The sequence below is a fragment of the Erinaceus europaeus genome, chromosome 4, assembly GCF_950295315.1.
Source record: "Erinaceus europaeus chromosome 4, mEriEur2.1, whole genome shotgun sequence".
Taxonomy (NCBI): Eukaryota; Metazoa; Chordata; class Mammalia; order Eulipotyphla; family Erinaceidae; genus Erinaceus; species Erinaceus europaeus.
Genome location: NC_080165.1, coordinates 25,309,460 through 25,337,374, shown reverse-complemented (window position 1 = coordinate 25,337,374; position 27,915 = coordinate 25,309,460). Strand labels below are relative to the sequence as shown.

General features: G+C 47.2%; 3 protein-coding genes and 1 non-coding gene across 6 annotated transcripts in view; 2 read left to right on the top strand and 2 right to left on the bottom strand.

Moving 5' to 3' along the window:
* TNFRSF13C (TNF receptor superfamily member 13C) overlaps positions 1-27,915 on the top strand; it is a 328,540-nt gene that overhangs the window by 101,688 nt on the left and 198,937 nt on the right. The window lies entirely within an intron of this gene.
* CCDC134 (coiled-coil domain containing 134) lies at positions 240-21,101 on the bottom strand. 2 transcript variants are annotated; one of them, XM_007523427.3, is made up of 7 exons: positions 20,991-21,101; positions 18,613-18,742; positions 17,976-18,097; positions 17,732-17,816; positions 15,049-15,230; positions 14,702-14,773; positions 240-1,201 (listed from the first exon to the last, which is right to left on the bottom strand). In XM_007523427.3, exons 2-7 carry the CDS (start codon positions 18,710-18,712, stop codon positions 1,076-1,078), a joined length of 687 nt encoding a protein of 228 aa, XP_007523489.1. In that variant the 5' UTR covers positions 18,713-18,742; positions 20,991-21,101; the 3' UTR covers positions 240-1,075. The 2 variants fall into 2 exon arrangements, with proteins under 2 accessions (XP_007523489.1, XP_060045031.1); XM_060189048.1 differs by lacking the exon at positions 20,991-21,101 and adding an exon at positions 20,753-20,971.
* Positions 10,168-10,253, top strand: LOC132538491 (small nucleolar RNA SNORD62). The gene has a single exon (XR_009549847.1). It is a non-coding gene; the product is annotated as a small nucleolar RNA SNORD62 (small nucleolar RNA).
* MEI1 (meiotic double-stranded break formation protein 1) overlaps positions 24,316-27,915 on the bottom strand; it is a 97,817-nt gene continuing 94,217 nt past the window's right edge. For both annotated transcript variants that reach the window (XM_060189045.1, XM_060189046.1), the window contains 5 exons: positions 27,286-27,367; positions 26,509-26,615; positions 25,447-25,578; positions 25,188-25,300; positions 24,316-24,503 (listed from right to left, as the gene is read on the bottom strand). In XM_060189045.1, the coding sequence (XP_060045028.1) occupies positions 24,458-24,503; positions 25,188-25,300; positions 25,447-25,578; positions 26,509-26,615; positions 27,286-27,367 (480 nt within the window). In that variant the 3' untranslated portion in view covers positions 24,316-24,457. The remainder of the gene's footprint in view (positions 24,504-25,187; positions 25,301-25,446; positions 25,579-26,508; positions 26,616-27,285; positions 27,368-27,915) is intronic.

Genomic DNA, 27,915 nt, shown 5'->3' with positions numbered 1-27,915 from the left:
AGGAGGGTGGGGTCTGTCAGCAGCCCTGCCATGACAAAGCACAGCTTCCTGCAAAACTGGCTGTCCAGGTAATCCCAGTGTTGCCAAAGTAGACAGACTGACTCTTCCCTAAACCTCAACGACTGCTCCCATATACCTAAGGAGAGATCTTAAACTAATCACATTCCCAGAACATTTCCTGTCCTTTCCCACCAATCTGTTTATAGCAATGGGGTTTCACACATGCATGACTCCACAGCTCCTGGGTTGACAGCCCGACCCTTTTTATTTCAGAGAGACAGAAAGTGAGGGAGATACCACAGCACCATTCCACCATCTGTAGAGCTTCTCTGGATGTCATGGTACTCCCATGAGGTGCCAGGGCTTAGGCCCAAGGTTGTGTGCATGGTAAGGCATGTGCTCCACTGGGTGAACTACTCCCAGTCTCCTTCCCAACACTGATTCTTCATCAAAGACAGTGCTGAGAAGGGAAGAAGAGGCTTAAGTCAAGACCCTGATTCATTACCTGTCAGGGCCTGGAATTTTTCCTGATGGAGCAAGAACATCTTCAAAAACGTTCTCTACACATCTGTGGATTCCTATTCCGCCACTCTCAGACCCTTTACCACCCGCCCTGTGGAAGGACTTGCAGATCCCTGGGACCCCAACCAGTCTCAGTTGGCCCAGGAGAGTTTGCTGGCTTTTATTGTCTCTCTGCAGGGACTGGGACCTGTGCCGAGTGACTCCGAGACACAGGGGGCCTAGCAGCAGGCATGGCACCTCCACATGTGGCTCAGAGCCTGGTTCTGCTGTGTCTCCAGGAAGGGCAGCAGAAAATGGATGGAACAGCCAGGACCCCGACGCCGCCAGCACCTCCGCAGGTTTAGGTCTGCAGCACAGCATCCTCCGATGGTCCCCTTGGTGGTCCCCCAGGAGTCTGAAAACTGGCTCTCTGAAGCTGAGTCTCTAGCTGAGGCTGAGCTGGCTCCGGGGGCAGAGAGATCTGGGCCTTCCCTCACTGGGGCCGGCTCTCACCATCAAGTGGTGCAGCTGCATTGTCTCCGCCTGGCCCCCTGAGCCCTGGGCTGTTCCAGAGCTATAACTCAGATTGGGATCTTGAGATTCTTGGGCCTTTTCGGATCTCTTTCCGCTTCTCTTCTTTCTTCCGGCGTTTTTCCTCCTCCCTCAGTGCCTTCTGGAAAGGGTCAGTACTGGAAATGAACTGAGGGGGTAGAGCAGAATGACTGAGTTTAGTCTACTGCCAGCAAAGGTTTTGCTGGATTAGAATGGGTTTGGGAAAAACTGTTATGGGGGTCTTGAAAAATCAGGAACTTGCCAAGCAAATGCAGCAAGGGAAGAGAAGGGCATTCCAGGTAGAGTGATGGGTACTGAAAAGAGCATGGGACATGAGAGAAGCAGTAAGACTCCTCCAGGGTGAGGGAGGGGGCTGAGTGCCCAAGACAACCACAGACTGGGAGCCCCACCTGCCAAGCACCTTAGAGGTAACAGACAGCAGGTGTCCTGATTCCTGATCACAGTGTCTAAGGCAGGTAAGTGGAGAGGAAGCAGATAGACCAGATCCCCAAATGACAGAACCCAGAAAAGAGGTGGGGAAGAGTGGATGATGGTGCCCATGTTCGTGGCTCCAGAGTGAGTGCGGGGCAGATCTGGTGAGGAGGGAGAGACGCGGGGGGTAGAGAAAGACTTCAGTTGGGTGTTCTTGGACTGTGCTCCCCAGCGCCTTGGTTTTTGTCCCTCTGCTCTCCCCTGAGCAGTTCAGGCAAGCCCACATTTTTAGTTATGCCTATGTGGTCTGAGTTGCCCTCCAATTTACACCCCTTTATCCGTCTGTCAATATCTCCACTAAAATGTCCCAAGCACCCCCCCCCCAAACTTGGCATGGTTCCATCTCCCCAAAACCCAATCCCTGTCTGCCATCCCTGCCCTTACAGAAGATGGTGCCCACACGCCAGTCTAGGGGAGTAACACAGAAACAAAGGAGTTCAACTTCCCTTCTTCCCCCCCCCCCCCCAACCCAGACCATGGCAAAACCTAGTTCATTCTAAGTCCCTTAATCCTTTTCTCCATGGCTACGCTCCAATCCATTCTACCCTTTTCCAAAGATTCCAGGGGTCTCCCAAGAATGCAAGTCACCCAGTGAAGACTGCCCATACCACACTCCTGCTTCAATCTTTCCATGATTTCCCAGTCTCTGTCAGCACAACATCCTACCAGGGTCCCAGCTACAGGTCTAGTCAGCCTACCTCTCCCTTTCTCCCTCAACTCCCCATTTTGGTTCCTGGATCCTGCTCCCTTTATTTTTTGTTTGTTTTTTATTGTCACTAGGTTATCACTAGGGTTATCACTAGGCACTACGAATTCACGGCTCCTGGCAGCCATTTTTCATTTTTTCCATTTTGTTTTCTATTTATTTTTATTTGACAGGACTAAGACAAATTGAGAGGGCAGGAGAGAAAGAAAGAGAGAGGGGAGAGACAGAGAAAAAGAGCAAGAGCTGCAGACCTGCTTTACTGTTTGAGAAGGGTCCTCCCTACAGGTAGGGGGCAGGGGCTTGAACCCAGATCCTTGTACATGGTGATATATGCACTAAACCAGGTGTGCCACCGCAGCCTGGCCCATCGTTGCTCCCTTTGTACTGTGGTTCAGGCCTAGCATGCTCTTTCCAGTCCCCACCCCCCTTTGTCACACTATCTCCAGCTCAGCTGTCACTGCCCTGGGGACATGCCCTGACTGGCCCCTCTCCCTCTCAGCACTCCTCCCTTGTGAACATCCTGCTTCCCGCCTGTGTTCCCAGGCGCAGCAGCTTCCATGAAAACAGTGGAGGGTTTTTAGGTGTAGTCCACTGTGCCATGAGCCTGGCTTGCTGACGGCACTCCATGTGCAAGAAGCTTCATAAGCAATGAAGTAGTGCTGCAGGTGTCTATATCCCTCCCTCTCAAGTTCTGTTTCTATCAAATAAAATAAAATATAAAGTTGTTACAAAAGCTACTTTAAAAAATATTTATACTTAATTTAATGGGCTAATTCTTTAAATTAAACTTTATTCTCCTCCCTTCCCCTCGCCTCTCCTCCTCTCTTATCCCTCTCTCAAATAAAGAATGAAAAAAAAATCATGGTCTGGGAGGTAGTGCAGTGGATATAGCACTGGATTCTCAACCATGAGGTCTCAAGTTTAATCACATGTACCAGAGTGATGTCTGGTTCTTTCTTTCTCTGCCTATCTTTCTCATGAACAGATAAAATAATAAATTCTTTAAAAAAAATTTTAAAAATCAGCCCAGGGAGGCCACTCAGTGGTACTACATATGCTCAAGGCCCTGAGCTCATTCCTTAGAGCCAGAGCAAAACATACTCCTTCGGACAGATCCCCAACACTTGTGTTTCTCATCCACTGAGGAGTGTACACAGCTAAACCAAGTCTGGCTGATGCCCACTTCCTCCTTACCCCCCCACCACACTCGTGTAGCTAGACTTACTAAATATCAGCTAGGCTGACACTGACCTCCAAAAGGCCCTTCATGCTACTGGCAATACCTGACCATCCCCTCTCTCAGCTCTCCTAGCCATACCTTCTCCTTGAGCCTCCAATAAGTCTCCCTCTCCTAACCTGCAGCCCAGACCTTGCTTCCAGTTATCCTGAGAACAGAAGCACTCTGGAAACAACTCCACAAGCTCCCAAACTACGCTCTTTTTATTTTGTTTTTTGTTACATAATGAAATGTTTAATGTGATATTGCGTTTACAAATTGAAAAGGATGTAAAGCAGAACAAATAATACATATTGTCAACGGTTACATACATAAGTGGGTAATATAATTTCTTTCTTTCTTTTTTTTTTTTAACCAGAGCACTGCTCAACTCTGGCTCATGGTGGTACAGGTAATTGAACCTGGGACCTCAGAGCCTCAGACATGAGAGTCTCTTTGTATCACCATTATGCTATCTACCCCAGCCCAGTGGGTAGTATATTTTCAAAGTAACCTTTTTATATTTGAATAAATTTAGACTTACAGAAAAATTAATGAGGATAGTACAGATAATTCCTATATATTCATACTCAAGTTCTCCTATCTTTCTCATATAGTTTGGTATAGGTCTCACAAATAATGAATGACTAATGATGCATTATAACCGGGCTCTATTTTCTATTGAGGTTTCTTTAGCTATTATGTATCAGGCACAGGGCAGTATCAACTCCCTTACTTCTTTTTTTTTTTAATTTTTTTAAAATTTAATTTAATTTATTTATTCCCTTTTGTTGCCCTTGTTGTTTTTTATTGTTGTAGTTATTATTGTTGTTGTCGTTGTTGGATAGGACAGAGAGAAATGGAGAGAGGAGGGGAAGACAGAGAGGAGGAGAGAAAGATAGACACCTGCAGACCTGCTTCACCGCCTGTGAAGCGACTCCCCTGCAGGTGGGGAGCCGGGGTTCGAACTGGGATCCTTATGCCGGTCCTTGTGCTTTGCGCCACCTGCGCTTAACCCGCTGCACTACAGCCCGACTCCCAACTCCCTTACTTCTAAGCCAACCCTTCCTCAGGACATTAGTTCATCTTTCTTCCTCACTTTCTCAGGCATGAAGTTACAGCAAATCTCCTACACCATCGTGATGGTTATTCATGCCAGTATGCAAACAAGATGGATTCTCCTGTCTGACTTAAACTCCCCCTGAACCCACACCCAGCTTCAGCTATTCTCTTATTGGTCTGCTCCTCTTGGAAACAAAACTCTTCACAGGTTTGGCTATACTTCCTGCACCCATTTCCTTTTCTCTCATGTTCTTGAAATCCAGTATTTTTGCCTTTAGTATGCCAACAAAGCAGCCTGTTTCAGTATCTCTTTAGCACTGCTAAAACCAGTGGAAGAGTCCCAGGCCTCATTTTTCTCATCCTTCAGCAGCATCAACACACCTGACATGACAGTTCACACAAAAGGTCAGAGGCACAGCATGTTTGGTGAACAGTGAGCATCCGCTGAATCTCAGCTGCTAGAGAATCAGGCCAGCCCTGCCTGTCCTCCTGGGAGTGGCAAGTTAGTTAAGGAAACACAGCCCGAAAAAGAATGGATAGTATAATAGGTGGTGACAAGGGTAATGGGGGAAAAAAGCAGAGGCCTATGGTTAAGAGATGCTGGGGGAAGCTTTAAGATGTCTTTCTCTCTCCCTATCACTCCCCTCCCAATATCTCCCTCTATCCTATCAAATAAAATTAGAAAAAAATGGCCACCAAGAGTAGCAGATTTGTAGTGCTGGCACCAAGTACCAGCAATAATCCTGGTAGCAATAAGAAGGGGGGATAAAAGTGGTCTGGGAGGTGGCACAGTGGATAAAGCACTGGATTCTCAAGCATCAGGTCCTGAGTTCAATCCCCAGGAGCACATATACCAGCATGATATCTGTTTTTTTGTTTTTTTTTCTCTCTCTCCTCCTATCTTCTTCATGAATAAATAAAATCTTAAAAAAAAAAAAACAGGGGAAAGGTTGTGATTTCACATAACTAGACACAGGGGGTCTAACTGATGAGACTGAAAAGAAGTAGGGAATCGTATCTGGGGGAGAATAGTCCATGGTACACCGTCAGCAAGTGCCACGGCACTGAGAGCCACTGAATGCCTGTGTTATGTCTCTGCATCATTGCATAAACTTGTCCTATTGCATGGAAGCCTTCCCCAAGTTGGTCTACGCTGCAGCTCTTGCTCCACGTCCTTGAACACAAGCAGCTGAGGCTGGGCTGCTACCTCAACATGGTCCTTCAACTCATGACTCTTCCTTCCTCGACTGGTACAGTGACTGTGTCAGATTGGAAGTGTGTTTCCTGCTACCTTCCCCACCAGACTGTGACCATCTGAAGAGCAGAGAGAATGTCAGCCCCACTGGACAGGGATGGTGGCCAGTATGCAGCCTGATCATGGTTACCCCTAGTAGTGAGAACATAAGGAGTAGAAAAGGACTCCCAGAACACTGACCAGCAAGGCAGCTATGGGCTGGCAGGCCCACACTGGATGTGGGGGAAAAAAAAAAAAGATAGAATTCTTAGGACTGTTGCCAGCCAATTCCTTCTTCTTCTAGCGTTTGCCCTTCTTCCGTAGCCAGTCAACAGCGTCAGGTTGAAAGCTGTCAGGAGCTGCTTGTTGCTGGCTTTGAAAGTGACTGGGATCCATGTGGATTCAGTCGGCTAGGAAGGATCGTCAGTTTCCCCAATGAATGGGTACTCACGGGATGCACCACGAGAAGGTCGATCCAATGCCAGCCAATAAGAAATAGGAAAATTGGGGGGGGGGCAGGTGGTAGCATACCCGGTTAAGTGCACATAGTACTACATGCAAGGACCTATGCAAAGATCTGGGTTCGAGCCTCTAGGTCCCCGCCTGCAGTAGGGATGCTTCACAAACAGCAAAGCAGGTCTGCAAGTGTTTTTTTTTTTTTTTCTTTCTTTCTTTCTTTCTTTCTTTCTTTCTTTCTTTCTTTCTTTCTTTTCTTCCTTCCCTTTCTCTCTCTCTTTCTTTCTTTCTTTCTCCCTTCTCTCTCAATTTCTCTCTGCCCTATCCAATAAAATGGGGGGAAAAATGGTCACCAGGAGCAGTGGATTCGTAGTTCCAGCCCTGAGTCCCAGTGATAACCCTGGAGGCAAAAAAAAAAAAAGTAGGGAAATTATGTCACTGTTTTGGTTATTTCCAATGAGAGCACACTTCAATAAGGCTAAACTAAGTCCAGCCTGGAGCTTGCTCTCTCTGAGGTTCTCACCCTCCTCCTATAGGAGAGGCACCGAGACCTACAGGGCAGGAAGAACCAGTGTCACAGCAATAAAGCATCTCTGTGGACACCTCCTCACTGGGAGAGGCAATCAGCCTTGTGGGGTATGCCGACAGCCCAGCCCTGACTGGCCTTTCTCTGCACTGCTTATCAAGATTATGAAACATCGCACGCAATCTTGAGGGACCTGTCATCTCAGTTTTCTATGAAGGGAGGGCAGCTACTCTAGTAGAGAAAGCCCTGCACTGTGCTGCCTAAAACAGAGCCACTGCTTTAAAGGACTCCTGACTCAGAGTTTCCTCTAAATACAAATGCCTGGTAGTTCTGAGTGGCAATGCTGTGCAGAAGTGTTTACACAGACTGCTAGCCTCTGAGTGGTCTCCTTCCAAGGCTAACCCATGCGTGGCATGTAGGAACTTGGATTTGGGCAAGGCTGCCACCACATTAGTTGATAAAAGTGGCTCATTCATTATGTTTTAACTGTTCGTGTGAGATACAGTTCATGCTGGATATCTCTTTGGAATGGGCTACAGGAGGCAAAGGGTACTTGTGTGGCCAGTCAGCCCTCAACAAAAACCCGGAACAATGAGTTTTGCATCAGCTTCCCTGACAGACAACTTTTCTCATGTATAGTCACAACAAAGATCTGAAGGGAACATTGTCACTTTTCCCCAGGCAATATTCTTAATGAACAGACATGTTGTATTTCCAGTAACTGTTGTCAGTTATCTTAGACATCTGACTTGGAAGATGACAGATGGCAGTTAAAAGATAGTCATTCTTCTTTGGGGCTATGAATCATGGGAGAAAATTGTGCTTGACACCAGAAAGGTCCGGTTAGGCACTTAGAAGCCCATAGTAAGGCCTAAATTCTCCCATTCCAAGTACTAACCAGGTCTGATCCTGCTTAGCTTCCGAGATCAGACAAGATCAGGTGTGTTCAGGGTGGTATGGCCATAGACATAAGGCCTATTTTCTGATGAGACCAACAAGAATCAAAATGTGAATCAGGCCTACACTGTCAAGCTTACTGACAGAGTTTCTAATTACACCATTGTACTAGACAGGACATTCACCACCATGGATTGTCAATAGTGCAGAGGACCCCTTGTTCCTCATTCAAATACCTGGGGTGCAAGGATGGAGTAGCATGGCATGCAATCACTAGGGTAATAACTATTCATCTGAGTACACTGCTTTCCAAATTTTGTATAGCAGCACACAAGAGCCAAGGTAGCAGTTATGACGTGTCTCTGTATTGAAAACCTGTCCCTGGGGGGAAGCAAAAGGACCCAGGTTTAAGCTCCTGGTCCTCACCTGCAGGGGGAAAGCTTCATGAGTGGTGAAGTAGAGCTGCAGATGTCTCTCCGTATCTCCCCCTCGCCTCTCAATTTCTCTCTGTCTCTAATAATAAATAAAATAAAGTTTAAAGTAAATAAATAGAAAAGAAAAAGTGCTCTTGTGTTACTCATACCTAATATTTCTGGAGGAAAAGTCTAGGTGAGAGTAGGGGATAATAGAGGGGAAAGTGAAATTTTAGATACTACAAAGTGGGGGGCTGGGGAAATAGCATAATGGTTATGCAAAAGACTCTTCATGCCTGAGACTCTGAGGTCTCAGGTCCAATCCTCAGTACCACCATAAGCCAAAGCTGGACAGTGCTCTGGTATCTCTTTCATTAAAAATAATAAAAATGGGGAGTCGGGCTGTAGCGCAGTGGGTTAAGCGCAGGTGGCGCAAAGCACAAGGACCGGCATAAGGATCCCGGTTCGAACCCTGGCTCCCCACCTGCAGGGGAGTCGCTTCACAGGCGGTGAAGCAGGTCTGCAGGTGTCTATCTTTCTCTCCTCCTCTCTGTCTTCCCCTCCTCTCTCCATTTCTTTCTGTCCTATCCAACAACGACAACAACAATAATAACTACAACAATAAAAACAACAAGGGCAACAAAAGGGAATAAATAAATAAAATATTTTAAATAATAATAATAATAAAAATGGGGGCAGAGCCAAATTGGCAACTCGGAGACAACACCTGCCCTGAGCTCTGCAAGGAGGATGCTTTAAAACTGGGAAATTCTACCAGGTTCCAGATGCTACAATGATGCCAACCGGACTTCCCTGGGCAGATGACCCTAATGTGTCCTGGAACCCCGCTTCCCTAGAGCTCTGCCACACTAAGGGAAAGAGAGAGACAGGTTGGGAGTATGGATCCACCTGCCAATCCACCTTCTGCACCCCATAATGACCCTAGGTCCATACTTACAGAAAGATAAAGGTATCAAGGGAAGGGGTGGGATACGGAGTTCTGGTTGTGGGAACTGTGTGGAGTTGTACCCCTCTTATCCTATGGTCTTGTCAGTGTTTCCATTTTATAAATAAAAATTTTAAAAATAATAATAATAAAATAAAAACATTTTTAAAAACACTAGAATGTGGTAACTGATTTTGTAGCAATAATCCCAGATCTAGGGAGGGATTGCCTTAGAGCCCAGCAAGTATAGGAACAGTTAATCCTCTTTGCTCCTCAGACGCAGTAGTACCACTCCATGAAATAATCCTAGTGTCTTCCCAAGCCAAGTGGCAGCTGCAGCTGTCAGTCTGACCAGCTGTTGGATCATTCTCAACCACAAGATGGGAAATTCACAAGGACACACTGAGTACACAACTGTTCTGCTGTGGCTGATGCATCAAAGGCAGCTCTGGAAATGATCCTGCACAGACCTAAGACCAGCAGAACCCTGTTTCAGCTGAACACATACACATCTGTATGGTTCAGGGAAGCAGGAGATTGCTCCCTCAGTGGAGCAGACACTTCACATACAGGGGGACCTGAGTTCAAACTCCTGGGAGCACCTACACATGGAAAGTTTCATGAGCAGAGGAGCAGTGTTGTGGTGTCTCTCCTCTCTCCCTCCCTTTATGGTTCTCACCCTCTAGTAAAAAGAGACACAGAGAGATGGAGACTATCTGTTGGGGATGGTAGAATCCTGCAGGAAAGAAGCCAAATTATAATCCTGGTGGCACAATAAACAAACAAAAATAAAAATCCATCCATCTCTCTTGATGCCCAAGTGACTATGAGTTACGCCATGTAAGGCAAGTAAGGTTGCAACTCTCCAGAGACAATGTCCTTAAGACTCAATGCAATGGGGGGATGGGTGGTGGCACCCTGGGTTAAGCACACATAATACAAAATGCAAGGATACAGGTTAGAGCCCCCAGCTCCCCACTTACAGGGGGTAGGGTGGGGAGTTGCTTCACAAGTGGTGAAGCAGGCTTGCAGGTGTCTATCTTTCTCCCACACCCCCTCTATTTTCCCCTTCCCTCTCAATTTCTCTCTGTCCTATCCAATAAAATGAAATAAAATAAAATAAGTCTCAATGCAATGATGACTCAACTCCAATAGTAAGAGTGGACCCTCAATGATACAATTCTAGTAGATCCTTCTGATCCTCCACTGTGGACTCAATAGCAGGGAGATGAAGAGGAAAGTAAAAGAAAAAAAGAGTGGGTCATGAAATGTCTCTCCACTGGGAAAGAGAATGACTTTAGCCCCACCTACTGCCCCTGTATTGGTTGGCAGACAATGTCAAAGATTGGCAGATTAGCCTAAGCTCTTGTGTAGGTGGTAATGAAAAACAGACTGACTTTAGTCTATATCCTGATTGCCTAAAATAAGACCGACTGTTCTTCCCAGGAATTATTCAGAGATAACTGTGTTTGGGACCTTGGAGCACAGCATTGAGCTCAACACTGCAGGTTGGCCTGGTCCTGTGCTTAAGACTCTCGGGGATGACCACCTTAACTAAATCAAGTTGTCAAGAGACAACTTGAACCAATGTGGTCCTAGTCTCTGCAGGTCAAATAAATCAGACAGCAATCATGCAGAATCTGAGTTAAGGCAAGATAAGTAATACTGGTTGAAAAGTGGATTGATGGGAAGGTCATTCGCCATAGCCTTGAACTTCCTCGCATTTTCCTAGATCCTTGATCAAACATAAAGCTCTGCCCACTCCAGACCAGGACTGTCTCTCAGTGTGTATCTTCAGAAAGCTACCTTGAAGGATGAGCTGTGTCTCGCAAACCAGAAAGAGCAGAGTTGTTTCTGTTCACTCTCAAAGTGGTGGATGTCCCAAGCTCAGTGTTCCTTGGCTGTGATGCAAACTCACTGCGAGCACGATATCAATTTGGGTGCCTCTGTGTATCCCTAATGGAGCCTGTGGGAAGTATGGGAACCAGTGCGGCCAGGACAACATACAGGGTCCTGCTTTTGCTGTAATCGACTCTGATGTGTCTGACCTATCAACATCAAAAAATGGCAGGCTAGGGGTCTGGGAAGTGTCTTCTCTGTTTAAGGCCTCGCATTTGATCCCAGTGCTATGGAAGAGCACTAAAGACAAAAATGGTTGAAACCATGGATGGTGAAGCAGTGCTTTGCTGTCTGTCTTTCCTCTAGCTTCCTAATGCAAAGTTAAAAAATAATAATAATGATTGGGTCAGGGAGGTGGCTTAGCAGACTCACACATGTGCAAGGCTCTGGATTTGATCCTTGGCATGGCAGAGGAAGTGCCGCTTGTAATGCTGATCCCAACCTAATCAATACAACGCATACCACCTTGGCATGCTTCACTTCAGACTGTGTCCCGAGACGTCAAGCATAGAATGTCAACCCTTCGGCCTCATTACTCAGGTGAGACCTTTCCTTCCTCATAGAATTCTCTAATTCTATTTCAGGTAGTTTACTTCTTAACAAAGCCTCAAAACCTAGGTATAGACCAGGGCCCATGAGATATTTACCCATAAATTAGGGCAAAATCTAGACCTGAAAGCAAAAGTGCACAACAGTCTGCAGTGAGTCAGTAAATGCAGCAAGCAAGTAAAAAGACCTAAAGAGACACCATAGGGGGGTCGGGTGGCAGTGCAGTGGGTTAAGTGCACATGGTGCAAAGTGTAAGGACTAGCTTAAGAATCCCGGTTTGAGCCCCCAGCTCCCCACCTGCAGGGGGGTCACTTCACAAGCGGTGAAGCAGGTCTGATGTCTATCTTTCTTTCCCCCTCTCTATCTCCCCTCCTCTTGATTTCTCTCTGTCCTATCCAATAATAGCAATAATAATAACCACAAAGATTTTTTTAAAAAAAAGCAACAAAAAGGGAAAAAAAAATAGCCTCCAGGAGCAGTGGATTTGTAGAGTAGGCATCAAGCCCCAGTAATAACCCTGGAAGGAGAAGAAAGAAAAAAAAAAAAAGACACCATAAAGTTCCTAATGAAATAGTCTCTACTTAGACCTAGATACCCTCCTTACCTACTTCCTATTACACTTCCCTAAATCACTAAATCACTCCAAAGCTCACCTTATCAAAGTAAGGACTACAAAAGCTGAATAAGGGCAAGAGACTGGCATACTTTAATGAGGACTCTTTTTTTAAATTTTATATTTATTTATTTATTTATTTATTTTCCATTTTGCTGCCCTGGTTTTTTTATTGTTGTAGTTATTCTTGTTGTCGTTATTAATGTCGTCGTTGTTGAATAGGACAGAAAGATAATGGAGAAAGGAGGGGAAGACAGAGAGGAAAGAAAGATACTGCAGACCTGCTTCACCGCCTGTGAAGCAACTCCCTTACAGGTGGGGAGCCGGGGGCTTGAACCAGGATCCTTGCGCCGGTCCTTGAGCTTCACGCCATGTGCGCTTAACCCGCTGCGCTACCGCCCAACTCGTTAGTCACTATCAGGCCACTCTATCATCTGGGGCACTAGTCGGGGAGTCCTGAGATTCCCAAACAGACATGATGGGCCTAGACCTCAAATAGATCCCTCTCTCCATTGTCACCGGTCATCTCCATCAGGAACAACACAATAGACCCCTTGTGGGCCCCCATAGGACCTTGCCCTCAACTTGGATCAACAACGGTAGAGAATGTTCATCCTCCGAAGGGAGGCTGGACAACATACTCTACCACCTGAGGAAGATGGGTCCTGAAATTGGGGCAAACTGGAATGTTCCTACTCGTGACCACAGAATGTGAGCTCAGACCACAGGGATGCAGAGATTACAAAGGCTCCTAAGATGAATATAGGCCCCAGATTAAATCAAAGGGGTTTACAGTCAACAATATTTATACACCTTTCCCATATTTGGGAGCTACTCTCTTCCCTGATCCAGCTTTCTAACTCTTTTCCAACCATGACATTATCTCCCCAGACAATAAGTTGGGTCCACCAGCCTATCAGATGTCAGGTCCAGGAAAAAACTAGTATAGCCATGGGCCCTATGGAATATAACTGAAATAGGCCTACTAGCTATCTTCAAAATGGAGACCCCAAATCTTCATCTGCAATATTCCAGCCTTTAGGTTTATGATTAGTCAACAATTTGTTTGGCTTTATATGTTAACTCTTTTTTCAGCCACCAGGTTCCAGATGCTACCATGCTGCCAACTGGACTTTCCTGGACAGATAACCCCACCAGGTCCTGGAGCCTTGCTTCCCTAGACTTCTGCCCCACTAAGGAAAGAGAGAGACAGGCTGGGAGTATGGATCCACCTGCCAACACCCATGTTCAGCGGAGAAGCAATTACAGAAGCCAGACCTTCCACCTTCTGCACCCCATAATGACCCTGGGTCCATACTCCCAGAGGGATAAAGACTAGGAAAAGGAGTCAAGCGGTAGCGCAGCGGGTTAAGCGCACATGGTGCAAAGCGCAAGAACCGGCTTAAGGATCCCGGCTTGAGCCCTTGGCTCCCCACCTGCAGGGGAGTCGCTTCACAGGCAGTGAAGCAGGTCTGCAGGTGTCTATCTTTCTCTCCCCCTCTCTGTCTTCCCCTCCTTTCTCCATTTCTCTCTGTCCTATCCAACAAGACATCAACAACAATAATAACTACAACAACAATGAAAAACAACAAGGGCAACAAAAGGGAAAATAAATATATATATAAAAAAAAAAGAATAGGGAGTCGGGCTGTAGCGCAGCGGGTTAAGCGCACGTGGCGCAAAGCACAAGGACCGACATAAGGATCCCGGTTCGAACCCCGGCTCCCCACCTGCAGGGGAGTCGCTTCACAGGCAGTGAAGCAGGTCTGCAGGTGTCTTGTCTTTCTCTCCCCCTCTCTGTCTTCCCCTCCTCTCTCCATTTCTCTCTGTCCTATCCAACGACAACAACAATAATAACTACAACAATAAAAAAACAACAAGGGCAACAAAAGGGAATAAATAAATAAAATAAATATTAAAAAAATAAGAAAGCTGTCAAGGGAGGGGGTGGGTTACTGAGTTCTGGTGGTAGGAACTGTGTGGAGTTGTACCCCTCTTATCCTATGGTCTTGTCAATATTTCCATTTTATATATTAAAAAAAAGAACCTTAGTCCTCATGGATGCTGACACCCTACTTTGTACTAGTGGTTAGTCTGTGGTTTGATGAGCCCAGTCCTCCAGCCCTTCCTGCCTGCCTCTTTGGCTCTAACTCACAGCCACTAATCTCTCTACTGGATGTGTCTCAATTTGTCCCCCTCAAATGCAGCTTTCAGTTTTCAGAGCACACCTCAGCCCAAGAATGAAAGTGTGTGCAGGATTATGTGACTGAAGCCCTACTTGTGCTCAGAAGCTCAACAGCACAAAGCACGGCCTAGCTTTCCCTGGTTCCCCTGGCCTCTACCTGACATGTGCTTACTGTGAATGGGACAGATGTATTCACAGCCTGATTGCCCCCCAGAGCTGGGGACCACACCCTGGGAACAGAAGAGAGTCTTAAGTCTTAGGTCTTGCAGGAGCAGTGGCCTGCCCAGAGACACGAGTAAGTTAGGATGCTTCCTAACCCAGACCCAGGCATGTCAGACTCCAAATCCAAAAGCCTCAGGCTCCACCTTGGCCATCCTACTCCCTCCCTGCAGATCTGGCAACCCGTGGCTCAGCAGAAGCAAAACAGACATGGTCACAGACCCTTGCAGCTTACCTCTGTATGGTCCCCTTTAAATGGGTTCTGGAAGTCGGAGTCTTTCTCACTGATCCCTAGTTCCTGAGCCATCTGTCAAAGAGAAAAAGATAGTCATCCTCTGCCTTCTCCTGCCTACAGCTTACCCAAGGGTCCCTACCTCCACACTGACACCCAGGCCCAAGGTTTGGGGAGATATGGGTCAAGGGTGACTCCCCAGGGATGCAGGTCAGTACTGAACCCCTACAGATGGTAGCTCAAGAGAACCCTGTGGCTTTTCACAGAAAGCACAAGGAAGAGCTGACATTAAGGTCCAACTAAAGGCAGAGGCTCCCAGTGTCCCCAGCCCTCTCCATCCCTGTCCTTACCAGGTTGAGGATGGGTGAATGGGGACCCTGGTCAAAGACACCTGACTGGTTGCAGAAACTGATGCCCCAGCGGATAAGAAGGTTCCAGTTGGAGTTGTGGTCAAAATAGTGGTGCACAATCCTTGGGAAACGCAGTACCACATCGCCAAAAAAGGCCGTGTTCTCAACCACTTGGGAGAAAGCTGACAAGAGAATGTTAGTGAGGCTAGAGACCCTTCTGTTTTTATCTATTTATTTATCTAGGATAGAGACAGAGAAGTCAAGAGGCATGCGGAAGTTACAGAGAGAAAGAAAAATATCTAAAGTTTGTGAAGCTTTCCCCATACACGTGGGGATCAGGGCCTTAAACCCGGATCCTCGTGCATGGTAACATGCACTCTACCAGGGTGTCGCAACCTGGTCCCTGCTAGAGCTTCTTCTATTGCCCACCTGGGCAGCCCCAGGCATCTTCCAGCCAACCAAGCCCATTAAGCAAAGAGAACAATGCCCACTGGGCACATGTGCAGTGTGTGCCTAGGGCTTGCTATCTACCAGGTCACTGAATCCTCAAAGCTGACCTTTACAAGGAGAGGTGGCTGTCGTGCCCAATTTCCACTTCATTCTTTAGCTCAATAGAGATAAGACAGAGGTTGAGACATAAAGGTGAGGAGAGACACCACAGCACCACTCAATCATCCATCCGTGGAGGCTCCCCAGATGCTCCCAGGTGGTACCAGGGCTCAGGGCCAGGGGCCCATGCATAATAAGGATGTATCCTACTGGGTGAGCTGTCTCCTGACTCTGTACTCACTTTACAGATGGGAAACTGAGGCTCAGAGAGTCAGTGAGTAGCAAGTCTGGGCTACAAACCCAAATTTGACTCCAGATACTACGTTCTTTCCTTTGTACCACAGATTTGAAGACTCACAATCGCTGTGGGGTGAAGGTGAGTGTCATTTTGCACATGGAGTTTGACGCAGCTCATGCAGCTTTGTTGAGCCTGACTTTCCCAACCCGGCAACCAAATGCACAGAGCCAAGTGCTGGGATTAATAGAACTAGCATCTGTAGGGTCCAGGTCTATTAGGATGGCCTAGGAACACATCAGGGTTGCTTTTGTTCTCAATATTCTTTCAGCTGTATTTTAAATGTTTTAAGTTTTCAATGTGAAACAATGCTAGACTTCTATGATAAAGAAAAAACCTCCACTCAACTTCCTCCCATACTACTATCTTCCACTGTACCAGGACATTAACATTGAGACAGTGTTAACACTTAATCTACAGACCTCATTTGAATTTTAACCTTTTCCTTTTTTCCATGGCGCTCCCCCCACCCCAATTTGTTAACTTTCTACTGATACTGTTCCTCTGGCCAACAGATGAGTTTAGACTGAATTTGTTTAGTGTGTTCATCAAAGAGGCAGGTTGCGCAGACCCCAGCTACCAGTCCTGCTAGCAGTCTGTCTGAGTCACTCCACAGTAAGGCTCAAGCAGTTCTCACCAGCCAGGCCACCTAAAGAGGTAAGCAGATACCTTCAAAGACACAGCTGGATCAGGGACACCTGAGCCTCAGAATAAACTTAAACTTCAAAGAACTTAGAGGTTAGTTTGGTTTATCACTGAGAGCAAACCATTTCCCATTTGCCCTCTTTTATCGAGGAAATGGAAATTATAGGATCTTTTTCAGTTACAGTGTTACAGGATTTTTTCAGTTACAGTGGAAATAAGAGACTTTTATAGGTGGCCATTCACTGTTCACTCTATAAGGACTACCTAACTGCTCTCTCAGACAGTACTAGCGAAGAAATTTTATGGCTAGACTATCATCAGTTAAGAGATGTTTTTGGAAGAGAACAGACAATTTTTTTTGTAGTGCCTGGGCCTCAGGCATGTGTGATTCTACTACTCCCAAGCTAACTTTTTCATTCTTTGTATTTCAGACTTGGGGCTGGGGTGAGGCAACACAGCACAGTCCCATCATCCATGGAGCTCTACTTGTGCCGACCATGGTGCTGCCATGTAATGCTGGTGCTCAAACCCTGATCTTGTGCATGATAAGGAACAGGCTTTACTGGGTGAGCTCTCCTACTGGCTACTGGACACTTCTACAGGTCTCTCTTTTTTTTTTTCTCTCTTGAAAATGGGGACAATCTGTGTCTTCTCTACCAAAAAAGGTCAGACTGGTAGAGAAGGCAGGAGTCTCTGGAGTGGCAGTGGGCAGAGGCTCTTTCCCTTACCCCTTGTCCCAAGCTCAGCACAAGCACAAAGGACCATCTATGTCAAGGGCACAGAAAATGGCTCTGAGCTCAGAAATGCTTGGAGAACCACACACCAACCACCCAGTCACCTGAGGGGACCACGTGTCAGGAGAAGGTACTTTCAGAAAGACACACAATATGGGCTGGAGATAACTCACCAAGTAGTGCTCATGTTATGAGTATGGCCCCGATTTGAGCCCTAGCATCACATGGGAAGTACTATGACAACAAAGGAAGCTCTGGTGCTGTGGTATCCCTCCTATGTCTCTATCTCTCTATCTGAATTTATAAAGTGTCCCGGAACCAGTGAGATAGTACATGCACAAAGCCCTGGCTCCACTCCCCACACATCCCCACCCCTTCAAAGAAAAAAAGACTGTAAGAACAGGGTGGAGAAAAGCAGCTAGACATCAAGGTACTGGGAGGAGGCGAGATCAGACCATACCATCCTTCAGTTTCTCATCCTGGGGAAAGGGCCCATCTGGGAGCACGTCTGCAGCAGTGAGCACTGTCCGGGAGTCCTCCAGTACCTGAGGGAACCCACCTGGGCTGAGTGGCTTTGCAGAGCCCTTCAAATCTTTTGTGCATGCAGCTTCCCTCACTGAATCCATCCTTAGGTAACTCCTACTCATCCATCAGCGCTCAGGTCTAGGGCTGGGGCAGTTGTGGGGGGCCCTGCCCACACACACCTTAAAGAGCCCTTTGAGCATGACATCAAGGATCTTGTACTGCTGGTGGATGTCACTCAGCTGCACCAGGTTTTTCAATGCCAATAGCTGCTCTCTTCGTTTCACCTCAAACATCTTCTTGTCTGGGCAGCATAAAGTTAAGGAGAGGTGTGTGTGTGTGTGTGTGTGTGTGTGAGATTAGTCTCTCTGCATAACCATTATGTTATCTCCCCCATGTACTGATACTCCTGGTTGAATAATCCAGAAGACCCATTCTGACCAGTACTGATCTGCATGGGTCATAGATGTCCCTGGCTGAGACTCCACAGGGCAGGGTCTTAACAGACACTTCTCCAAGATGACACAAATGGCCATAGACACAAGATATTCACCACCACTCATTACTATGGAAATGCAAACCCAAACCACAATGAAACATACTCATACTGCGAAGTATGTGTCATTCAACTAATTCACAGAAGATTCCCATCTAAGAGCCTTGAACACAACACTGTAGGACCTGGCTCCTAAAATGTTTGTCTGGTAGAATATGTCCACTTCACCATGCGTGAGGATCCATGTTTGAGCCCTATCATGCTTCCCATTTACAGACCCTTCAGAAAGTTCATTAACCGCCACCCTCAATACTGAAGGATACAAATCTCTAGACCTGTGTCCTGGGAGGTCTTCGGGGTACCTGTGGCTCCAGTTCCAGACAGCAGCAGGACAGAGATGAATGTCAAAAACTGAAGGTCCATATTCAAGACTCCTGGAGTTAACAGAGTAACCTATAGAAGAGGAGGAGAGCTTTCTGCTATATAGAATTGTGCTGGTGAACATCAACTCCACAACATGGCATAGCCTCCAAACACCAAGAACACAGCCTTAAAGAAACACTGGAGCCCCAGTTCCTAGCCCAGGGTCTGTGACCAGCATATACATATAAAAGGCCATGGGATGGGTGGAAGAGAGGAAGGAACAGGAATGCTAGCAACATAGGGATGTTTAGAGCATTGTGGTTTGAGCCCTTACAACTGACAACTAGGTCATATTGATACTAGCTTAAAGAGTCAAAATCAGCAAGATTTCCACCAAGGAAGGAATTGCGGAAGATATTTATCCAGGATAATAGTAGTTAATATTCCCAAAATCTGTCTAACTATAAAGAACTAGGATTTTTTTAAAAAGACTTCATTTATTTATGAGAAAAGTAGGAGGAGAGAAAAAGAACCAGACATCACTCTGGTACATGTGCTGCTGGGGATTGAACTCAGGACCTCATGCTTGAGAGTCCAAAGTTATATCACTGTGCCACCTCCTGGACCACAAAGAACTAGGGATTTTTTTTTTATTCCTTTTTGTTGCCCTTGTTTTATTGTAGTTATTATTGATGTTGTCGTTGTTGGATAGGACAAAGAGAAATGGAGAGAGGAGGGAAGACCGAAAGGAAGAAGCGAAGGATAGACACCTGCAGACCTGCTTCACCGCTTGTGAAGTGATCCCCCTGCAGGTGGGGCTTGAGCCGGGGTTCTTAGGCTGATCCTTGCGCTTTGCGCCACCTGTGCTTAACCCACTGTGCTACAGCCCAACTCCCAAGAACTAGGAATTTTTTTTTTTTAAGATTTATTTGCTAATGATAGGAGAAAGAGAAAGCCTAAATGGCACATGAGAGGCTGGTGACTGAACTTGGGACCTCATACTTGAGAAGTCAATGCTTTTTTAACTTTTATTTTAATGAGAGAGATATAAAAAGATATACACACATCAGAGGAATGCTCAGTTCTAGCTTATTGTGATGCCTGAGACTGAACCTGAAGTCTGAGCCTCAGAAATGTCTTTTTTATCTTATTTTGCTTGTATTCTTTTTAAAAAATAATTAAAAAAATTTATTGGAGAGATAAAACTTTAAGGGAAGAAGAAATGGACAAAGACACCTGTGGCACTGTTTCTCGTTGTGAAACTTTCCCTCTTCAGGTGGAGACTGGGGGCTTGAAACCTGGTCCTTGCACACTGTAACATGTGCTTCACCAGGTGCATCACCGCCCAGCCCCCAGGGATGGAAGTCTTTTGCATAACCACTATGCTGTCTCCTGTGCCTGTGTGTGTATAGATATATTCTATTTAGGCAACCTTCTCTAGTTATTGAGCACCTATCAGATTCAAGGGCACCATCCTGGACTTAGGAATACTGCTGTGAACAAAACACAACCCCTTGTCCCTTCTAGGGGTAAGAAACAACAACAAATCCTCGTGTAAAACAGCTCGGGACAGGAGGCTATCGTGTAAAACAGCTCAGAAGGACAGGAGGCTATCAGTGTGGTGCAATACTAAGCCATTGTCAGAGGAGGCTCCTCCCTCAGCTGACAGTGACCCAATTTTATCGCGTGGAAACCAAAGCACAGCCACGTGAAATACGTGCCCAGAGGCACTCAGCTACTCCCGGGCTGGACCACCTGTGTGAGCACGGGTTGTCTCAAAGCCGGCCCACCGCCCAGCCAGGGCAGACTGCTGGTGGCAGAGAAAGCGCAGGGACTCCTTGGGAGAAGCGCTCCCAGTCCATGCAGACGAGGCATCCCAATTCGAGGTTGGAAAACAGTCCAGGTTCTCCCAGGACCCGTTACCTTCCTTCCAATGTCTCTCTCCAGATTCCTGGGAGCCAGACCCAGGTTAGGGCAGAACCTGGGGCCCCAGGAACATCTGAAAGGCGATAATGACTGAAGCATGGGCGGGGGAAAGGAAAGCCCCAAAAGCAGATGCTTCGGGACCCTCTGGCTTTCTCCACGGTGACTCCTACTTACGACTCCTCTCGAACCCGCTCCGCGCCCCACAGCCCAGAGCTCCTCCCGGCCGGACGGGGGTCCCCGACCCACTCTGCCAGGGTGTGCGGCGGGCGGTCGGGTCCTGAGCTACCGGGACTATCGGACCGTGCAGTCAGCAGTGAGGAGGGGTGTCCGGGGCCACTGCCAATACCGGCGGGGAGCCCTCAGTTTCCCCACCCCGAAGGCCTGCCAGCCCGGTGCCCCTGCCCCCACCTACCAGGCCGGGCAGGGCGGGAGGTGCGGGCAAGAGGATTCGCGGCGTGCAGCCCCTCGGAGCTCAGGGAAACTGCAGGGAGCGCGGAGCTCGGAAGAGGCGCGGGGTCCGGGAGGGCCCGCTAGCCCCGCCCCCTGCTCTCAGACCAATCAGAGCGGGCCGCGACCGCCGCCCTGTGAGCTCACTTCCGGCCCCTTCCGAGCCACAGAACGGGTCCCTAGCACCTTCTTAGAGTCCTCGTTCCGCCCACCTTGAGGTGCAGCTCTTAATTCCCCGTTGTGGGTGCGTGTCGCTCAGTCAAGGGTGGCTTGGAGGAATTCACCACAGTGCTAACGCTGCCTGGGCTCTGTGCCCAACAAACTGGGGCCCTGATGCTCCCGGCCGGGGGATCTTCACCCGCCAGCTAGGACAGCCTTTTTTTTTTTTTTTTTTTTTTTTTTAATAAAAAGGAAACACTGGGGGTCGCGCGGTAGAGCGGCAGGTTAAGCGCACGTGGCGCAAAGCACAAGGACCGACGTAAGGATCCCGGTTCGAGCCCCCCGGCTCCCCACCTGTAGGGGAGTCACTTTACAAAAGATGAAGCAGGTCTGCAGGTGTATGTCTTTCTCTCCCCCTGTCTTCCCCTCCTCTCTCGATTTCTCTCTGTCCTATCCAACGACAACGATATCAATAACAACAGTAATAACCACAACAACGATAAAACAGCAAGGGCAACAAAAGGGGGGAAAATAGCCTCCAGGAGCCGTGGATTCGTGGTGCAGGCACCAAGCGCCAGCAAAAACCCTGGAGACAAAAAAAAAAAAAGGAAACACAAAATCATAGGATAATAGGGGTACAACGCCACACAATTCCCACCACCAGAACTCCGTATCCCACCCGCTCCCCTGATAGCTTTCCTATTCTTTATCACTCAGAGTATGGACCCAAGGTCACTATGGGGTTCAGAAGGTGGAAAGTCTGGCTTCTGTAATTGCTTCCCCTCTGAACTTGGGCATTGGCAGGTAGATCCATACTCCCAGCCTGCCTCTCTTTCCCTAGTGAGGCGGGGCTCTGGAGAGGTGGGGCTCCAGGACACAATGGTGGGGTCCTCTGCCCAAGGAAATCAGGTTGGCAACAGCCTTTTTTAAAAGTGCAGTTGGCATATATATTAGTTTGACTAGGACTTCACCTCCCTGCCCCCACCCCCACCCCCACCCCAGGACCGCTCAGCTCTTTTAGAGGTAGGGGCTAGGCGATTCCAATCTGGGAATGCAAGTTTTTGTACCCTACTATGATTCACTAGCCCTTTACTTTTTTTTTTTTTTTTTTTTTTTTGCCTCCAGGGTTATTGCTGGGACTCAGTGCCTGCACCACGAATCCACAGCTCCTGGAGGGTATTTTTTTCCCCTTTTGTTGCCCTTGTTTTATCGTTGTTGTGGTTATTATTATTGTTGTCGTTAGATAGGACAGAAATAAAGAAAGGTGGGGTAGACAGAGGGGGGTGAGAAAGATAAAACACCTGCATACCTGTTTGACCGCTTGTGAAGCAATCCCCCTGCAGGTGTGCAGCGCAGAGCTCAAACGAGGATCCTTATGCCTGTCCTTGCACTTTGCCCCATGTGCACTAAACCTGCTGCGCTATTGCCTGACCCCCACTTTTTTTCTTTATTGCGGGATTAATGGTTTATAGCTGACAGTAAAATACAGTAGTTGGTATATGTGTAACATTTCTGTTTTACACATAACACTAACCCTCCACCTAGGTCCTCCTCCACCATCATGTTCCAGGACCTGAACCCTCTCCCCCACTCCAAAATTTTTCACTTTGGTGCAATACACAAACTCCAGTCCCATTTCTGTTTTGTGTTACCCCTTCAGTTCTTATTTTTCAACTTCTGTATGAGTGAGATCATCTCATATCTATTCTCTTTCTAGCTTATCTCACTTCAGAGGATTCCTAAAAGCACCATCCAAGATAGGGTGAAGAAGGTGAATTTACCATTTTTAATAGCTGAGTAGTATTCCATTGTGTATATATACCACAACTTAATCAACCATTCATCTGTTGTTGTTGGACACTTGGGTTGCATCCAGATTTTCATTTAATTTCTCTCTTTCTTTCTTCCTCCTTTAAAACCAGAGCACTGGTCAGCTCTTGCTTATGGTGGTGTGGGGGTTTTCAATTATTATTATTATTTTTTTGCCAGAGCACTGCTCAGCTCTGGCTTATGGTGGTGCAGAGGATTGAACCTGGGACTCTGGAGCCTCAGGCATTAATGTCTCTTTGCGTAACCATTATGCTATATGCTATCTACCCCCACCCCATTTCAATTCTTTTTTTAAGGACTTTGCCAGGCAGAGTAGGTGCATCCCTTAGTCACCTCTCCCACCAAGCTCTAAAACCGTTCACTAGAAAGCCTGGGGGAGGATGGACTGGTCAGACATGGGAACCAATGGGGTGTCCCTTGGTATTCGGACAGTTTGAACTCCCTGTAGGAAGGGGCAATTGTGGATAACAGGTGTTAGACGAGATGCATTTGTGGCTATATAAATACAACCTTGGAGGCAGGCAAGGGAAAGGAACACGGGGGGGGGGGGGGGGAGGAGGTAGATAGTCTAATAGTTATGCAAGAGACTCTCATGCCTGAGGCACCAAGGTCTCAGGTTCAATCTCCCCACACCATCATAAGCCAGAGCTGAGCAACGCGCTGTTAGGAGAATGGAACACAGGGGGCTTGTGGAAAGGGGCTGAGTGCACTGGGGGTGGGGGGTGGAGTGGAGATGGGTTTGAACCCCTTGCCACCCCACTGGAAAACCCTGCTGGGTGGAAGCTTCACCAGAGAGTGGTGCTATGGGGTCTCTCCCCCTTCTTCCTTTTTTATATAAAGGAAATCCTTCAGTGCGAGGAGTTAAGCAGGGGCAAAGCCCCAGTGAAAACTCTACTGACAAAAGAGAGGAAGGAAGGAAGGAAGGAAGGAAGGAGAGAAGGAAGGAAGAACAAGAGAAAAGGAAGAGATGGAACACATGGACTCAACTCACCCAGGCAAGGGCTCAAGCCAGGAAGGCCGTTGATTTGACTGCTCTATTTCCTTATCTGGAATCTACTTCATGTGCTGAGAAGCAAGCTAATCAAGTGCCTCTCAGAGCAGCTGCTCTACACGGCTGATCTCTGCCTTCTGCCTCAAGATGGCCAAAATAGTATTCTCTCTACAATTGAGGTAGCAGTTAGCACTGACACTCCTTATGTGTTACCAGAACAAATCCTGCCACCTCCTTCCTAGAGGAAGCCATGATCCTAGTAGAGGAATCAAGATAAATTGGAGAAATACGTTTGAATCACCAATATCAGCATGTGAATATGTTTTATTTCCTAACTCCATTTCAACAATGGGAGTAGACAGTTGCAGTTGTCATCCATTTCCACCCAGAATTGTGCCGACTTTGTCTTCTCAAAGTCTCAGTTCTGTTTCTTGGTCTTCAAGTCCTGCAGGTCAGTCTCTAACGTGGGGCAGCGACACAGCCACCCCTCCCATATAACTGGCAGCAAAACATGAAAGGACAACAGCAGAGAGGGACCAATCATGGAAGAACCACTTCCCGACCCCCAAAAGTGCAAAACTGATCTGAGAGCAGCAGACTGTTCATAGAGTAATGAGTACTAAAATGGTTGCTATAAAGTAGGATTATTACTTCATGGAAGGAAGGAGAGGAGCCAGGAAGGCAGCTGGTAGGATGGGGAAGATGCAACACCACCACCAAAGTATCTCTGGAGCACAACCCCAGAAAGCCCCCAACCCAGACTTCCTCAGGGACATGCCACTTACCCAGCATTCTCCACGCTGGGTTGACTTGTGCCCACGGGACTTAGGCAACAGTCTCCAGAGCTTGTGGGGGTAGGACTAGCTTGTTCCTGAGATGGGTAAATGTAGGATCCTGATGTGTCATTTAACCTCACTGGGCTAAGTTACAACTATGTGAACACTCTAAGCTCCTGTGAAGATTAGGTGCATTGCATATTATGTGACTGAACCTTAGAAACACAAGCAGAACAAGTCCCTGTCACTTCTTGAATTGTTAGTTATTCTATGACCCCTGCCTGCTTTAGAGAACAGGACTGTAAACATTGCAGCTATCTATTCTGGCCCATGATGCCACAGCCTCTTCAAGTCTGGGTGGTCTTGTTTTGCCCATGTCAAGGGTTCCAGATACAAGAAAGGATACAGCATGTCCTGCATGGGTAGCTGGGCAGAAGAGGCCCTGGAGAAAAGGTCTTCCAAGGAGGCCTGCAGTTTTTGGACTGTGTCATGATCAGTCAGGAAGCCCATGTGCTGGACCTGAGGGGAAAAGAGGGTGGGAGCAAACTGGCCTTCTCAGTGCCCCTGGTCCTCCATGGCTGCTCTGGCCACAGCTCCTAGCCTCCACAGAGATGGTGTGGCACATCTAATCTTAACAGCAGCTACAGTCTCCCTTTCCTACCCACCTGAAGGAAGAAGCCACGTAGAGCCTGGAGTGTGGTGGTGGACAGTGCAGAGAGGTCAGCCAAGGAGGCACCTTGCAGAACACGATCCACCTCTTCTTGAGAGAGGATGCTGCTGCTCTGGAACCGCACAAACTGGTCCAGGGAAAGAAGCCCCAAACATGAGTGACTCTGCATCTCCTTTGTTCAGGCACATTTTCTGAGGCTCTACTGTGTCTCAGTACTGGGTGGGGGGCACACTCTAAAGACCACAGAGTCCTGTCTTCGGGAGCTCAAAGTTGTTTTCGGGGCAGAGGTGGGTTTTTATCGTGGGAGTGTGGGGTAAATGAAACAGACTATGAAACCCTGAGAGAATTGGCCTATCACCCCACCCCCCACCCCGTGTCTGTGTTTCTCTTGCCCTCTCTGTCTTCCCCCCTTGATTTCTCTCTGTCCTATCCAACAACAACAACAGTAACAATAACAACAAGAACTAGGGTAACAAAATGGGAAAAATGGCCTCCAGGAGCAGTGGATTCGTGGTGCAGACACCGAGCCCCAGCAATAATCCTGGAGGCCAAAAAAAAAAAAAAGTATCAACTGTGTGCTTACTATTGGGTTGTCGGAAAAGTCAAAACATGTTTTTCTGGTTTTCTATGCAAAAATGTGTCATGACTTTTCTGATGACCCAATACATTCTTGCTCACCTTTTCCTCTCAGCTCTAGAAGAAGCAATTACTCTTTTCTCTGTGCTTCCACTACAACCACTAGTATATATGCTGACCAACTTCACTAGCATACCTTTTATCCTACCAGTAATAATACCATGTTTAAGCCAATAGTTCACTTCTCCTCTAGACAGAGAGACAGACCATATGGCTCAGTAGCTTTAGTGCCTAGCACAGGATCTGACACACAGGGGCAGGCCTCACCACTGGTTCAGAAGTGAGTGCATGACAAGGTCACAGCAGACCTCATGTAGGGGAAGGATGCAGACAGGACCTAAAGTTAAATGTTTCTGAACTCCTTGAGATCTGTCAGTTCATTACACTCTTCAAACCACACAGCCATCTTTTCTGTACTTACCAGCGTCATGAGCCTCAAGATCTCAGGTCTGAGAAAGGAGTTCTCCCCAGCATCCAGGAGAGTGAACAGCAAAAACCGATTCCAGGGTTGGGAGGCCACATGGAGTGCTACAGGAAATAGCAGTTACCCTGGACTATTAATGCTGCTTCTCCAAAGGCCTTAGAATATTGCTGCAGAAAACTTAACTCTATGGAGCTCTAGGCAATGTATGAAAGGGACTCTACACCTACTGCCTAACTCAGTTAGATTATACATTCCGGAATTAGGGAAGACAACGAGGAAACTAGGGAAGGAGAGGTTCTGCCACTTCAAGACTTTGTGGACTTGATTGGGCTTGTCATTTGACCTCTGAACTTCACTGTCCTCACCCATATAATAAGTATGAGTGTAACCTTGTAGTGTTGCTTAAAGAATCAAGCGGGGGCTGGGTGGTGGCACACCTGTTTAAGTGCATTTGTTATCAAGTGTGAGGATCCAGATTCAAGCCTCTGGTCCCCACCTTCAGGAGAAAAGCTTCATGAGTGATGAAGCAATGCTGTAGGTCTCTCTCTCTCTTTTCCTTCCCCTCTCCTTTTTCTTTCCCTCTCAATTTCTCTGTCCTACCAATGTTAAAAAAAAATCAGTTAAATAAAAAGAATCGATTAAAATGGTTATGAAATACAAAACAAAGATTGGGAATCTGGGGTGGGAGAGTGACAAAGACACCCCCCCCCCACACACACACACACATGCATGACCTCTCCCAGAGGAGCATCAGAGAATGAGAAGAGTTTCTACCGAGGTCTGGGCTCCGGGCATGCAGGTAGTCAAGCAAGGCCTCCAGGCAGCCAACACAAGCATAGGATAGCAGAGGGTCTTTCTGCAAGAAACAAGCAAACATCTAAGTTCATGTCACATTTTGCTATCAGTGAGTTTTTGGTGCCAATTAAGACAAAACATTTAGTATTCCAAACTTGGAAGCAACTCGGATGACCAAAGACGGATGAGTGGCTTATAAAGTTGTGGTTTAGATTGGGGAGATAGCATGATAGACTTTCATGCCTGAGGCTCTGTGGTCCCAGGTTTACTTCCCAGCACCACCATAAACCAGAGCTGAGCAGTGCTCTGGTTTTTCTCTCTGCCTGTCTCTTGCACTAAAACAAAATAAATCAACTTTTTTTTTTTTTTTGCCACCAGGGTTATTGCTGGGGCTCAGTGCTAGCAATACAAATCACCACTCCCAGCATCCAATGATTTTTTTTTTCAAATTTTGTGGATATATATCAGCTGTTAAAAATGATGAAGGCAGGAGCTGGGCGGTAGAACAGCAGATTAAGTGCACGTGGTGCAAAGCACAAAGGTCAGCATAAGGATCCTACTTCAAGCCCCTGGCTCCCCACCTGCAGGGGGTCGCTTAGTAAGTGGTGA